Raw genomic sequence first — 15,563 nt, forward strand, 5'->3', positions numbered from 1 at the left:
CAAGCTCTGCTTCTAGAATCTACTCTTTAAACACTAATCTTGCTTTATGAATGTGACCAAAAAAGGGGGGGTGGGTGGGCAGCAACAATAGCAAAAAACAAACCTCACAGCCAGAAACCTCTTCTGGTTTTACAGTTAGAACTTACCTGTCACCTTCAGGTTTATATGGGTCACTGCCAGCCAGACTGTAAGTAAAGAACAGGGCAGTTGATTCTGTTGGGAGGTGTGTTTGGCTCCAGTTAGCCATCAGCAGCCCTGAGGCTTTCAGACTCATCAAGCCTTTTGGTGGAGATGGCAGCATATATGTTCAGATACTGGTCAGCTCGGGGAGTGAAAGGATGATATGTTTTATAGGCCAGGGATAATGAGAAGAAAGAGAGGAGTTAATTTTGAATGAAGAAAGTTAAAATTCTTAGTAACTTGGTGGGTATCTGAAATGTGAACATGATGTTTTGGGCCTGGTTTTCTGTAGCAGGGAGTCGCTGGGTGATACAAATGGTTAAAAGTGCTTGGTTGCTAACTGAAAACTTGGAGGTTCAAGTCTACTCAGAGGTACCTCAGAGTAGAGGCATGGCAAGCTACTACCAAAATATTTGTGTTCCTTACAGCTGTCTCCTGCCTTAAGAAACCGGTTTACTGAAATATGGTGCCCTCAAAACACAAGCCGCGAAGATTTGATTCAGATTATCAATCGCAATCTTCGTCCAGGACTGTCTCTGGGCAGAATAGACCGCAAAGGTAAGAATTTCAGGTGGTGGTGGTGAGCATGTTATCACTTTGTATCTAGAAGTGTTTCTATAGTGTTTTCTTCTTCATTGACAGGTGCGAGCCTTACTTAGATAACGCATCTGACCTAACTTTCCAATTGAGATACAAGTACCACTGATTTAGTGATCTGGGGACTACATATGTTTATTGGCGGGACATTTTGTTGAAAGTTTTGTCATCACCACCTTGATTAAATGTTTATGGAATTTAAACTGAATTTATTTAGCTTCATCAACTCATTTATTATTATTTCATTGATTTTTTTATTATGAAACATTTCAAACACAAGGAAAATAGAATTATAAATATATAAATATAAAATATAAACATAAAAAAAACTACCATAGATTCATAATGCAGATTTCTTAAGATTCTACCAAGAGGAAAAAATGTAAATGGTTCTTTATAAAAAATAAAAAAAAATCCAGATTGCTTTGATATGTATTCTAAACATTGGATATGCTAAATTTAAAACTCACCTCTAGTTTCAAACCTTAATACTTAGCTGTTTTGATAAAATGCGTGATTTCTTCAGTCTTGTGGGTTTGTTCTTCTTTAAATACTTCTATATCTGGATAGAATTCTGGGTAGTGGTGTCATGTAAGGTAATCTAAGGTTGTTATTAGCTGTTGTTGGTTCTCAGTCCAAAAAAATTCTTTAGCTGGTTTTGTAAAGTTGCTCTGGTCATTACAGAGTTCTTTGATTTCTGTTTATCAGGATATTTCTATTTTCACCATCGTATTTGAGGGACAGCTTTGCTGGGTATATGATTCTTGGTTGGCAATCCTATTCTTTCAGAGTTTTCTATATGTTATCCCTTTGCTTTTTTTTTTTTTTTTTAAGTTTTTATTGTGAATTATGTGTTAGTTTACATGGGAGAACATTATCCTTACATTCATCCTATCATATTTCGTTTCATTGCAATGATTACAATCCCCTGCATGCATCATCAAACAACCAAAGGGTATACCCTACACGCCTGCTTCCCAGCCACCAGCACACATCCCCTCCTACTCCCTTAGTCCAGAGTCCCCAGCTGTGCCTTTTCTCCACGTCATCATCTCTGCCTCCATCCCTGGTGTCACTGCCTCCCCAGACAGGGTCCCACACTTCACGAAGTGTTTTTCTCCTTCCCTTGATGGTTCCAGGGATCTCTGCTCCTGGACTGCAAAATCAGTCACTCCCCTCCTTTTATTACAAAACATTTACATTTACCTTTCCAACACTCACTGTCAGACCTGATAGCAATCATTCCCTATTGAACCACAGGAGTCTTTCCCCCCCACACCTTTTATCAACCCCATCCAGACAGGTTGGAAACAACTCAGTGGAGATTCTACCTTTCCTTGTACCCTCTGGAAATAGGTTCACTATTGAAAGCTTGTAAGGCAGTCACATTCTTGCCTTTGTAGGTCCCTACCCTCCCCCATTTTTGGGTAGCCAATGTCTAGGTCTCATTGCTTTCTTGTCTACATAGTTTCTTCAGAACTTAGTCTTAACTGGTTCTCTTTTGTAGGTGACTTCATTTTACCCAAGCTGCTCTCAGGATTCTTTCCTTACCTTTGATTATGCTATGTCTTGGTGGTATTCTTTAGGGATCTATCTTGTTTTTAGGGCTGACAGTTACACATTTAGGTCATATTTGTAAAAGCAAACAATGCAGTTGGACTCATAGGAGAGAAAGGTCTGTGGAGCTCCAATAATTCAAGGAGCTCACAAGGTTGTTGTGGAAGGGATGTGACAGCAGAGTTCCTAGCCCTAGATGGATTTCTTGTTGGTCTTGGTGTTATCTATGTTAAAGGCGCTCAATCTGCAAGGAGTTCTTTGAGGCCCTTGATGGAGCTGTTTTCAACATCTGTTAGGACCACAGGAAAACTTGGGACAGCATGACTGGTTAAATGCTGGTCTGGTGGCTATGTGGATTTTGTAGATCTGGAGCTGAGCCCACCTGAATCCAGGCACCAAAGAGGCACAGACGCCCCCACTTCACACTGACATGGCTTCCAACGACCCAGCTCTGAACTCCCAGAGAGCAGGGTCTACGCTGGGGGTGGATGAGGGTGGGAGCTGGCCACACTTCTGGTCATCAGGGGAGCATGGGGAAAAAGAAGTGAAGCTTATCTGTCGCTTGCATGAATCTGCTCTGCCAAGACCGCCCTCCGCTGCCACAGCTGCTCACCAGATGGTCACACTGCTGCTGGCCAGCGTTCATTAGTGAGGCTCTCCCTCTCTTGTTATTCCTGCTCAGCCTCTTTTCCCAGGAAGCACTCCATCCACCTCTCAACCTTTCTTCTGAAGTTCAGAGTACCAGAATTTTTATCTGTGTCTTTTTTATTTTGTACCTTATAGCGCATCTGCCTCATTAGTCATCTGGCTGCAAGTCCAGGTGCCTGTTTCTTTGTTGTTCTTATTAAGTACCATCCAGTCTGTTCCAACTCATAGCCACCCTGTATAGGGTTTCCAAGGAGTCACTGGTGAGCTTGAACCACTGACCTTTGTGCTTCAAACCAACCTTGCAGTGCAGCGCATTAGCGCACAGTGCCACACCAGGACTCTTAATGACTGTTTATTAAAGGATATCTATTTCTTTAAGACTCAATTCTTAAAGATGCCCTAAGTGCAGTTCAGAGTTAGGCATAAAAGCTATGGAGAGCAGCTGTAGAGGCGCCAAGATACCATGTCTTTTAGGAAAGACTCTTCATGTTTTGAGAGAAAAGACTACCCTTTAAGAAGGACCTTCACAGAACTGCCCCATTCACATACACGGCTGGGTCTGACTGAGCGTGCACCATGTCTTGTTGAACATGCAATTTTCTCTTTAGTCCTCACCAATATAATAGTCATCCAGTGGTATAAAAATTGTGAGCTCTTGGTAGCATAGTGGTTACGAATAGGGCTGCAAACCTCACGGTCAGCAGTTTGAAACTACCAGCTGTTCCGCGGGAGAAAGATGAGGCTTTCTGCTTTCGTAAAGATTTACAGCCTTGGAAACCCTGTACAGGGTCGCTATGAGTCGGGACCGACTCCATGGCACATAACAAGAATAGCTTTAAAACTCATCTGGTGGACTTGTTTCCACAGTTAGACTTTCTGATTTAGTAGGTCTGAAGTGGAACAGGAGAATTCGCTTTTGAGAAGTTCTCAAATGATGCCAGTGGTGCTGAACCACAGACCCCACTCGGAACCACTGACTGGCCTAGGCTGTGTGCTGTTGACCAGGCACATTTACAGTGAGAATTCAGATGTAAGAAGGAGGAAGAGAAAGTGATGAAAACTGTCCAGCTGTCATGGTTTCTCTTTAGTTCTGTATTTGGGCATGGCCCACCTCATAAAGTAACCTATGAGTTCCTTTGGGCTGCTTCCTGCTTTGTTCCATTATGTGGGTTATGGATCGGGCTGTGAACCTTAAGGTCAGCGGTTCGAAACTGCCAGCCGCTCCACGGGAGAAAGATGAGGCTTTCTACTCCCGTAAGGATTTACACCCTCGGAAACCCTGTACAGGGTCGCTATGGGTCGGAACCGACTCGATGGTACTTAACAACAACAACAACAACCATAGAGCACTAAGGATAGGGCACAACCTCTGGGCTCCACTCTTTGTCCGGAGGGAAACTTGTTTGCAATTTATGGCTCTCCAGGTTAGACAGATGCTTCAGGGAGACATTAAAGTCCCCTGAGGGAGTATGGGAGAGTAAGGGAGAACTGACATATTTAAACAGTGCTAGAGTCCTGGTGTGGTGCTGTGGGCTAATGCATCAGACTGCAAAGTCGTTTGAACTGCAAGGTCAGTGGTTCAAGCTCACCAACTGCTCCTTGGAAACCCTATACAGGGTCACTATGGGTCAGAATCAACTCGAGGGCACTTAACAACAACACAACAACAACAATTTTCTGGAAATGGATCAGGAAGATAATATAAAAATAGTTAAAAAGAATGCATATATAAATATATATATTAAGATAAAGCAGGAAACTAGGCACAATTTGTTATTGTTCAGTTTTTCTTTAAAGATAACTGGATTTAGTCAAGTTAATATGTAATCAATTTAATATTTAAATAATTTAATTATTCTAAATGGAATTCAGATCCCAGGGTAATTAGATATGTTTTCCCCATTGTATTAATTACTTACACATGCTTATTAGTCTATACATCCTACTATTGCTTCTACTTGCCCAGTATTTTCAACTCACAAATCTTAGTAATAGTGATTTTATCATCTGTATGCTCCTGATTTTTAGTGAATCATGAAAGATGCCATGAAATTGATGTCTTTTGAGAAAACATTCTCATATAAAGGCTATGGGATCTATTTTTAATTTAAAATTTTTTTAAAATTTATTTTTAATGTTTTATTGTGAATTATGTGATAGTTTACTTGGGAGAACATTAGTTTTATATTCATTCTATCATATATTGTTTCATTGCCATGGTTACAATCCCCTCCATGCATCATCAACCAACCAAGCCTGCTCCCTACACTACAACCCACCCCCAGTCTTCAGCACACAGCCCCTCTCCCTCTCTGGATCTAAAGTCCCCAGCTGCTCCATTGCTCCACGTCATCATCTCTGCCTCCATCTCAGGCAAAACTGCTTCTCTGGGTAGGTCCCGCTCTTGGCTCTTCTCCGTTAATGGTCCTAGGGACCTCTGTTCCTAGACTGGAAAGTTAATCACTCCCTTCCTTGCTATAAAACGTCTACCTTTACATTTCCAACCTTCTATGTGGTCTATTTTTGTTATATACTTTTATGACTAAATACTGTTCAAAGTACTCTACTTTCACATTGTTTAGGATTATTTCTTTCAGTTATAGTTCTAAAAGTACAAGTAGTGAATTTCAGTGCTTGCCTTGGTTAAGACCAATTGTTCTCCAGAAAGGCTGGTCTCAATCACAGTGTTACTTACCAGCAGCTACTTACTGGTAAATTTGTCTTCCCTTAGTCTCTCCAACATAGAATTTAAACTTTTTTAATATGATGAAATTAATTGTTTTATCCTTGTTAGTATTTTATAATTTTTCTTTAATTGCTATTGACATAGAACACTTTTTGTGAGTTACTTTTTGAAAATTATTAATATTTTGCATATTAGTATTCAGTAATTTCTAAGAATTGAAATAAAGTTAAAACAGTGCTGGAGATTAACAATGGATCATACAGTTCGTGAACTGGGCAACACATAGTAAAGACTGGATATTGCACAAGGGATTTTTTTTTAAAGTTTTTATTGTGAGTTCAGTGATAGCTTACATGGGAGGACATCGGTTTTACACTCATTGTTTCACTGCAGTGATTACAGTCCCCTCCATGCATCATCATTCAATAATATTTGCATTATTTCTATTCCTTTTGTTTTTTGGGGGGAGTGGGGTCGGGTGGGGGATGTACACAAAAACTCTCAGGACTATATCATCATTTAAACAGCCCAAGGGCATATTCTGCAAGCCTGCCTACTGGCCACCAGCACACAGACTTTCTCTTTTCTTGAGTCTAGCGTCCACAGCTGCTTTCTCTCTCCATGTCCTCATCTCTGCCTCCATCTCTGGTGTTGCTTCTTCTCTGGATAGGGTCCTGCATTCCTCTTGTGCTCTTCTCCCTTGATGGTCCTAGGGTCCTCTATTCCTGGACTGTAGATTAACTACTCCCCCCTATTTGTTACAAAACGTCTACTGTTACAGCCGTGACAGTCACAATTAGGCATGATAAGAATGATTCACTATTGAGTTATAAGAATTTTATTCCCACTGAGATAGATTTTTTATAGTTCAAAGAACAGAGAAACTTAGGGAAGTCCAAGTGGTTTCAAGGGATAATCATCAAAATGTCTGTTAAAATTCTTTCTACAACCGAATTGTGTTTGACCAAGAAGACAAGTGACTCAGGTTTGAGGAGTCAGTGTCTGCTGACCAGGTTTCCAAATAACTAGATACTGTAGAGCTGTTACACATAAACTTTAAAATGGACAAGCTAGTTTGTTCTAGAGTTTTGGTGGTGGTTGGTGGTTGTGTGTTCTGACAGAGACCTTGTATAGGGTTTCCAAGGCTGTAAATCAGTACAGGAGCAGAAAGCCTCTTCTTTCTCCGGTGGAGTGACTAGTAGATTCGAAATACTGACCTTGCGATTAGCAGCCCAGCTCCTAATCCACTATGCCACCAAAAGGCTCATAATTCTCAGGTTCACGTTACTTAGTATCTTAAACATTGGAGACCAGGTTTTGGCTTTGTTGTCCAGGTTTGGAAGAAATGTTGTCCTCAGTTTCTACAGTTTTTAAGTCTCCACATAAATTTCTAACCTCCGCAGTGTTTATTATATGTGTTTGATAATTTGTTGGTATAGTTATTAGAGTCTTCTGAGGAGTGGCTGGTCAGTTTGAACCACCGACCTCGTGCTTCAGAATGACCTTACAACTGAGTGTTTATCCTGCAGCTCCACACTCAGACTCCATGATTTTCTATTCAATTATATAAATTATTTTTCATATTTAGTTATCTTGTATTTTTTTAAAAACATACATAAACCAATCATGGACTTAATTTCCTTCTATTAGAGAGAAAAAATTTTTCCATTTTCATTAAAGCCAGGGATACGTTTTGTATGTTTTTCACTCTGAGATATGGATCCAAGTACTTGTATTTGGTAACTGGTTAATGAAACAGCATTTAATTCTTTCTGTAATTAACATTCAATTAATTTTCTTCTAACCAATTCACATGTAGTACCCCACCCCCACCCCCCGCCTCAGTTTTATTTGTACAAATAGCGCAGGGAACAGCCGCAGATGGCAACCGAGATGGTCAACACTAGTCCTTCTGTCCTCAGAGAACTCTAGTCCATCTTTGTTGGGGGCCTGAGAACCTTTGGGAGCCTGAGTTCTGAGGCCTTGGCTGGAGCTTCAGCCTTACTTTAAGCATTGGCCTTGGACTTTGGCCGACAGAGCCTCAGACCCTTAGCAATGCATGCACCAGCTTGGGATGGGCAGTGTAGGCCAATTGACAGAGCTTGCAGTTGATACCCATTGAGATCTTAGGCTTGACCTCCTTGAGCTCTCCGAAAACCTTAACAGTCTCTGCATATGCATCCTTGGCTTTGGCATTGTTGGTCTGCATCTTTTTTGTCATGCCTCTTGGGAAAACACATGTTCCTCACAAACTTGGAGTCCATCCCCTTAAGAGATTCATATGGCTGTGATCAGGGATTCTTGATGCCATTTCTGTGCCATTTTCAGTACTGGGTTGTGCATGGCATGATTCTTGTACATGGCTATGTCTGCATGCCAGGTACTGGAAGAGAGCTTCACATGTAGTTTGGATGGATTTACTATATAGGCTGTTTTTCAATAAGTAGTGCTAATTTCTCATCATTACCTTTTATTTCTTGTTAAAAAGCATTTTTTGGCATATGTACCTTTTTGATAAATATGTACTATATAGATTGCACGGAGTCCTGGTGTGGCACTGTGGGCTAATGCGTCATACTGCAAAGCCGTTTGAACTGCAAGATCGGTGCTTCAAGCTCACCAGCTGTTCCTTGGAAACCCTATACAGGGTTGCTATGGGTCGGAATTGACTCAGTGGCACTTAACAACAACAGCAACGTATAGATTGCATATGTTTTATAGAGTGAGCTGCAAGGTAATTTTGAACTGCAAGGTTAATGGTTAAAGCTTACCAGCTGCTCCTTAGAAATCCTAGGTCGGGTCGCTATGGGTTGGAACCGATTCAATGGCAGTGAACAACGACAAACAACATACAAAATTCAGTTGTCATTGTTTTTGTTTTTTGATAGTGAAAATATACACAGCAAAATATAGGTCAATTCAACAATTGCTAAAAGTATAATTACGTGACACTGATTGCATTCAAGGTTAGCTCCTGTTCATGCTGTGCTTTTCAGAATTATTCTGTCACCGATAGGCTTTCTGCTCCCGTAAAGATTTACAGCCTCGGAAACCCTGTACAGGGTCGCTATGAGTCGGAATCAACTCCACGGCACATAACAACAACAACAACATAAGCATAAACTGAGTTTTCCTTAAGCAAAAACACCCCTTCTTTCATTGCTTTTCATCTACATATACTACTTACACTTTCTTTGTTTTGGGTAAATATTTTGCCATTTATAATTTTATAGTTAGAGTAATCATTGTAATAGAAACTAAATTTGTGAACCCTTTTTATTTGTTGAATTCTTACTGATAAGAAGAACCTAGAATGACCTACAGAAAAATAGAATTGCCTATTCTGGTGAATCAGTTTAAAATAATAGTCTGCACGTAAATATTAGAAAATACACAAGCTTTTAGTGCAACATTTTCAAAATTATGCCTGAATAGGAACCAAATGAATGCTGATTTTTTTTTTTTTAAGCAAGTTTTAGTGCTATCTCTTAAACTATAATTTTGAGTGTTGTTTTTTTTTTGTGTGTGTGTATGTGAGTATGTATGTGGCAATAGGACACTAACTGAACCCCTTGGGGATGCAGTAGAAGTTGTGGACCCTGCTCCCTTCTTAAAAAACTGCATGAATGTATATTTACAAAAGAAGTACAGACCTCTTCTAGGCCATCTGTGGGCCCCAGATTACAAAAACTTCCTGTGGCAGTTCCCACAAACACAAAGGCTTTTGCTTCCTTAGGAACGGACATAGCTGAGGCGATGCTGGATTTCATTGACTGGCTGACTCACCAGGAGTTTGGCCGAAGGTGTGTGGTCAGTATCAGAGATATTCTGTCCTGGGTTAACTTCATGAATACAATGGGAGAAGAAGCTGCTTTGAAAAGGCCAGAACCCATCTCTACAGTGACATCTTTTGTCCATGCTGCATGCCTGGTGTACATAGATGGAATAGGTTCAGGTATGTTTTCTCCTAAGCTGGTGGGCTGAGAAGTGGGATGTAGGGTGAGTGGGAAAGAAGAGCCAGCCCTGGTCTCTGATCTCCTGAACTGTAATATTTCCATCTTCAAAATGGCTGTTCTTTTCATTTTACTCCTTGAGAGGTGGTTAGTATAAAAGATATTCTGCCAAAATGTCTTTAGTCCTTTAGTCCTTACACTTAGTAAAATTGAAGCAGTGGTTATGAGTAGAAGGAATACTATTGACTGTCATCTTGCTTCTGAAGAACTGGCTCAATTCATAGTATGAGTGGTCATGTTTGTAATTACAACTATTTAAGTTCTGTATTTTCAGCCAAGATTAGAAGAATATGCCAAACGACTGATACCAACTGCATTGTACTCCATTTCCAGTCTCATTTATCATTGCATAGCTGAAATACTTTCTTAAGTGGACTGCTGCTGAGCTGATGATCTGTAAACTTGAGGGGATCAGACTTGTTTCTTAGTACTGCTTGCAATAACATCACATGTAGACTGTAATTCTACTAGGGCCTGATTTCCCCCAGTAGCCTTCCCTAGATTCTACTGAATGGTTGCCATGCTTTGTGTTGAATGATGATCCTTTGTCATTTAGGGTTAACTTCCTCAGGGTTTGGTACAGCCCTCTTGGCTCGAAAAGAATGCCTGAAATTCCTAAGCAAGAAACTTTCCAAGATAGTTCGACTTACAGAATGTCAGAAAAATGAATTAAAGATTTATGACAGGCTCAAGGCCAAAGAATTCACTGGGATAGATAACCTTTGGGGAATCCATCCATTCTTCATACCAAGGGGTAAGCATTATTTTAAATCAATGCTGATTTTCTTCTTATAGATAAAATTTGATTGCTGATGCGACTTTCAGTTTTAGTGTGTCAGTCTCAATGGTTATTTTTAAACTAGATACCTGAGTTTGAATCTGACTTGTAATAATTGCATAAATTGTTAAAATATATATAACTGGCATGTAAATATAAGGAAGAATGTAGGTTTTCAGCCTATGAATAAGTTGTCTTATAAAAATGTAATTATTTGTTAATTGGTGCACAAATGAGCTTTCCGTAGCATTATTGAGCCCACTGGTCAGTAGGACTGACCAATGGACTGCAGTTTCTCATCCCCTTTAAAAACAAAACAAAACAGATTTTTGTGACTGAATGTAGCCTGGCAGTCATAGACACTCAGAAAATGCCTGTTTGTTGAATGAATGGATAGATGGGTGAATGGTTAAGTGGGATATACAGTGGTTTAGAAGACATTGGACTTTAGTTCTAATCCCTGCTCTCATTGTAACTAGATTTGTCTCTACTAAATATTTATATGAAGTATTGGGATTAGATGTTTTATAAAGCACTCTTTAATTTTCAGATTGTTGCTTCTGTAACATTGTTATTATTCCCTGTCTCCTCCTGCCTCCTTACTTTTAATAATTGTTTGATGCTTGAAGTGTAAGAGGTAGCGTGGCAGTGATTAGATGTTCAGTCATTGTTGAACAGAACCAGCTAAGGTTCCTGACCTAATGGCACATTGCCCCTTTCCCTCTCCTCAGAACTTTCCTCTACAGTGCCCTTCTGAATCTCTGACATTAAGTGCCATGGAGTTGGTTCTGACTCATAGTGACCCTGTATAGGGTTTCCGAGGCTATATATCTTTACAGGAACAGAAGGTGTCATCTTTCTCCTGTGGAGCGGCTGGTGGGCTCAAACTGCTGACATTGTAGTTAACAATTCAGTGCTTACATGGAGTCACTGTGATGGGGTCTGCATAGTCTAACTCTTAGGTCCCTTCTCTAAGTCACTGAGATTATATTCAGTGCCTTGTGTAGACACTGTATCAGTGGCCTGGGACTGGAGGGTTCTTCTTCTCCCAAGGCTGAAGTGATTGATGCTTTCATAAGCCCACACCCTTAGCTTCTTCCCTAAAAGCCTTGGAAAAATTGTTTACTTGGAACCCTGTGACCTGTACCTAGCTTACATTTGAATTTTAGAAAAATACTGATTTAAAAAGATAAATTGTACACGTCCATATAGTAATCGAGATCTAGGTTGTTAAAGGAAGACTGTGTTTGCAGTTAGACCTGTGCATGTGCGTATGGGTGTGGCACAGTGGTTAGAGAGAAGCTTTTTGAGTGGTGGACACAAGTGAAGAATGTGTACTGCTGGCCGTTTCCATAAAGCATTTTGTAGATCCCACAGTGGGGAAGTGTTGAAATTTTCACTGGATGATAGCCTTATTAGTGGGCTCTCAACATCTTCTGTTGAAATTTTGGTGGTGTCCAGTCCAGCTTATATCTTGTTTTTCTCTCCACTTAGGACCAGTCCTTCACAGGAATAATATTGCTGACTATGCACTGAGCGCTGGCACTACAGCTATGAATGCTCAGAGACTCCTACGAGCTACAAAACTCAACAAACCCATTCTCTTGGAGGGCTCCCCTGGTGTGGGCAAGACCAGTTTGGTTGGAGCATTAGCAAAGGCTTCAGGCAACATTCTTGTCCGAATCAATTTGTCAGAGCAGACGGTAAGCTTAGTCATCCTCTAGCTAATAGGAACAGGTATAGACAGTAGTGTTTGTCTTTGTTATGGAGATTTCTAATCAGAAATGATTGTGAGATTGTCAATACCCAAAATATTTTATATGGTGATAAAGACACAGCAGCCTTCTAAACTGCTGCTTGTTGTTGTGTACCATTGAGTCGCGTCCGACTCATAGTGACCCTTTGTAAGGTTTTCGAGGCTGGAAATCTTTATGGGAGCAGAAAGTCTCATCTTTTTCCCATGGAGCAGCTGGTGGGCTTGACCCATGAACCTTGTGGTTTGCAGTCCAGTGCTTGTCCTACAGAATCATTGCAGACCCAGTTTTGCTTTGGGATCTATTTGTAATTTTAATTCTTTTTTGACAGAATATTACCCACCTCACTATTTTCTGCAATATAATCTCTATTCAGTGGTTTCCTGTCTAAAAATAGTAATAGAAACAAAATAATTTAAAGAAAATATGGGATATAGACAAGAGAGTGACAGTCTCTTAGAGTGGGGCCTGGACACTGTTTTGTTTAAAAAGTTCAATTAATTCCAAAATTGTTGTTGGGAATCAGTAGCCAGGGTTGAGAACAATTAATCTAGGGTACCAATTCCAGTTGACTGATAACTTAGAGCATTATAGTGAGAAAGAACTTGGTCATGTCTGGGCTCCTGGGAAGGAGGGCTGGGGTTACATTGTCTGTCTGTTGTGAATATAAAAAGGAAGCGTGGCAGCACAGGGTCCAGGTATCTATCATCTAAGATTTAGGACTTTGACATCTTGTTAATTGGGTGTAATGCTGGCTTTTCTGGATCATTTCCCCTTTACAGGACATTACAGACCTGTTTGGAGCAGACCTACCTGTTGAAGGTGGCAAGGGAGGCGAGTTTGCCTGGCGCGATGGTCCCTTGCTGGCAGCTCTGAAGGCAGGCCACTGGGTTGTGTTGGATGAGGTGAGGGGACTGCCCATTGTGCCAATGATGAAATCACACCTGAGTGGAACAGTCCTGCTTTTCGTAGCCCTGGGGCAATTCTCAGTGGGTGATCGTGCTGATAGTTAGTAAAGGCAAATTCTCTAATGAAAAGCCTCTGTCCATCTAATTCACCAATTCTCTTACTTTTGTAAGTTTGCCTATGGACAAAATCTGCCTCTTGACTATTTTGTTTTCTAGTCTCTGGCTGGCTGGCTCTGCATTTGTATTCTATTTATTTGAGGTGTTTTATAAATAGTGTCTTCTACATCCATGTATTTCAATGTAAAAGCAGAATTGTGGAAAGTTATACTAAGTTGTATTTGTTATGTACCGTGGAGTCGGTTCCGACTTATAACGACCCTATACAGGGTTTCCGAGGCTGTAAATCTTTACAGGAGCAGAAAGCCTCATCTTTCTCCTGCAGAATAGCTGGTAGTTTCAAACTGCTGACCTTAAGGTTCACAGCCCGATTTGTAACCACTATGCTACCAGAGTAGAGACATGCAAAAATGGTGAGAAAAAGCTTAAGTGTACATATTAGATGAACAAAGCTGATCATGAGACATGAGTTTAATCTCTGTGAATGTCCGCGATCTAGAAACATGAAAAAGTGATGCACAAAATAAAAATACTAAGGTTGTAGCTAAAGGAATTGGGTCAATTTGGGATGTGCAATGTTGATTCAGGCAAAGAGTAGGAAGTCATGTGGAGCTGAAATGATTGCAGTTATGAAAGCACTGTCTATTAAATGTTTGACACAAGCCCCAGCATGTTTCCTGAATTCAGGTACCATTGGAAAGCTACACATCTAAGGGAGTAGTGGAATCCTTTACTTCTGAGCCGAATCCTCTATACTATTCTCGGAGAGATCATCAGTGAGGGAATTTTTCTAGAGCATATTGGGAGAAGATGCTCATAACATTCATCAGCCATAAAAACAAAATGCCTTGTTTTAAATCTTAAGGCTACTGATCATACACATACTTGTATAAATGCATGTAGGGGCAATAAGCTTAAACTCTAATGAAGCATTCTGGATTTACAAACACATTTAAAACCTCTTGGTGCTTACAAAGCAGTTGTGGGAAGGTAGCTATGTTGATCGACTTTGTGTTGTTAATACCACGACTTTGAAATCAATTTGGAGATTTTGCTTAGTTTTGAGCTGGGAAAATATGTACAAAGTGATCAAATTTCTTCTGTTCCCCACGAGCAGACACATGCTCTGATTGGTGACCACGTTGGTCACCGATAAGGGGAAGTCAGGGGAAAACAGCATGAAGCTGCAAGCTAAGTCCAACCACGTTCAATACACTCCTGTGAACCCGGGTGGAGACCTGGTTGGCCAGCAGTGTGTCAAGACCTGGGGACTCCTGGGCTCAGAGACACTGACATAGCTACAGAGGACTAGAGTGGAGAATAAAGTGTCCAGCTGATAAGAAGAGAGGGCAAGGCATATGCACAAGAAAACCCACACTTGCAGATAATACCCACTTGACCTGGCTTCAATGACTGGATGATCATAGCTCAACTAGAAGAAGAAAGAAGAGGACAAAGAGTAATCTGATACAATTTGATGAACTTGACCTACAGCTATGGATGCAGTAGCTCAAAAGAGGGAACAAATCTTTACAGCAAAGATCATTCCCACCCCTCAATATACAGGGTAGATAGGGATGGGCAACTTGTACATTGTTGTTGTTAAGTGCCGTCGGGTCAGTTCCGACCCATGGCGACCCTTTACAGGGTTTCCAAGGAGCAGCTGGTGAGCTTGAACCATCAACCTTGCAGTTCAAACAACTTTGCAGTCTGATGCCCACAGTGCCATACCAGGACTCCAACTTGGACATTGGCTACCCAAAATGGTGTGGGACAGGGGGCGCTACAAAGGCAAGAAGTGACTGGCATACAAGCTTTCCAGAGGGTGCAGAGGAAGGTAGACTCCCCACTGAGTAGTATCCAATCTGTCTGGGCAGGGCTGATGAAAGGAGATGTGGATAGCACTCATGTGGTACAGTAGTGAATAATTACTATCAGGACTGACTGTGAGGGTTGGGAATGTAAAGGTAGAAGTTTTGTAGCAAAAGGAGGGGAGTGATTGACTTTGCAGTCCAGGAGCAAAGGTCCCTGGGACCATCAAGGCAGAAGAGCAGAGTGCGGGACCTTACCCAGCGAAACAGTGACACAAGAGATGGAGGCAGAGATGATGATGTGGAGAAATGGAGAGGCTGAGAACTCTAGACTCAGGGAGGGAGAGAGGGCTGTGTGCTGACGACCAGGGAACAGGCTTGTGGGGTGTACCATTTGGTTGGTTGATGATGCATGGAGGGGATTGTAACCATGTCGATGGATGATATACGATAGGATGACTGTAAAGCTAATGTTCTCCCATGTACACTATCACATAATTCATAAGAATAATAA

General features: G+C 41.0%; 1 protein-coding gene across 1 annotated transcript in view; it reads left to right on the plus strand.

Annotated features, from left to right (window-relative positions):
* MDN1 (MDN1, midasin homolog (yeast)) overlaps positions 1-15,563 on the plus strand; it is a 204,842-nt gene that overhangs the window by 104,942 nt on the left and 84,337 nt on the right. Inside the window, exons 33-37 of the mRNA XM_006870613.1 lie at positions 609-738; positions 9,405-9,623; positions 10,238-10,435; positions 11,954-12,162; positions 12,996-13,118. Coding sequence (XP_006870675.1) covers positions 609-738; positions 9,405-9,623; positions 10,238-10,435; positions 11,954-12,162; positions 12,996-13,118 — 879 coding nt within the window. The remainder of the gene's footprint in view (positions 1-608; positions 739-9,404; positions 9,624-10,237; positions 10,436-11,953; positions 12,163-12,995; positions 13,119-15,563) is intronic.

Source organism: Chrysochloris asiatica, unplaced genomic scaffold, assembly GCF_000296735.1.
Source record: "Chrysochloris asiatica unplaced genomic scaffold, ChrAsi1.0 scaffold00146, whole genome shotgun sequence".
NCBI lineage: Eukaryota > Metazoa > Chordata > Mammalia > Afrosoricida > Chrysochloridae > Chrysochloris > Chrysochloris asiatica.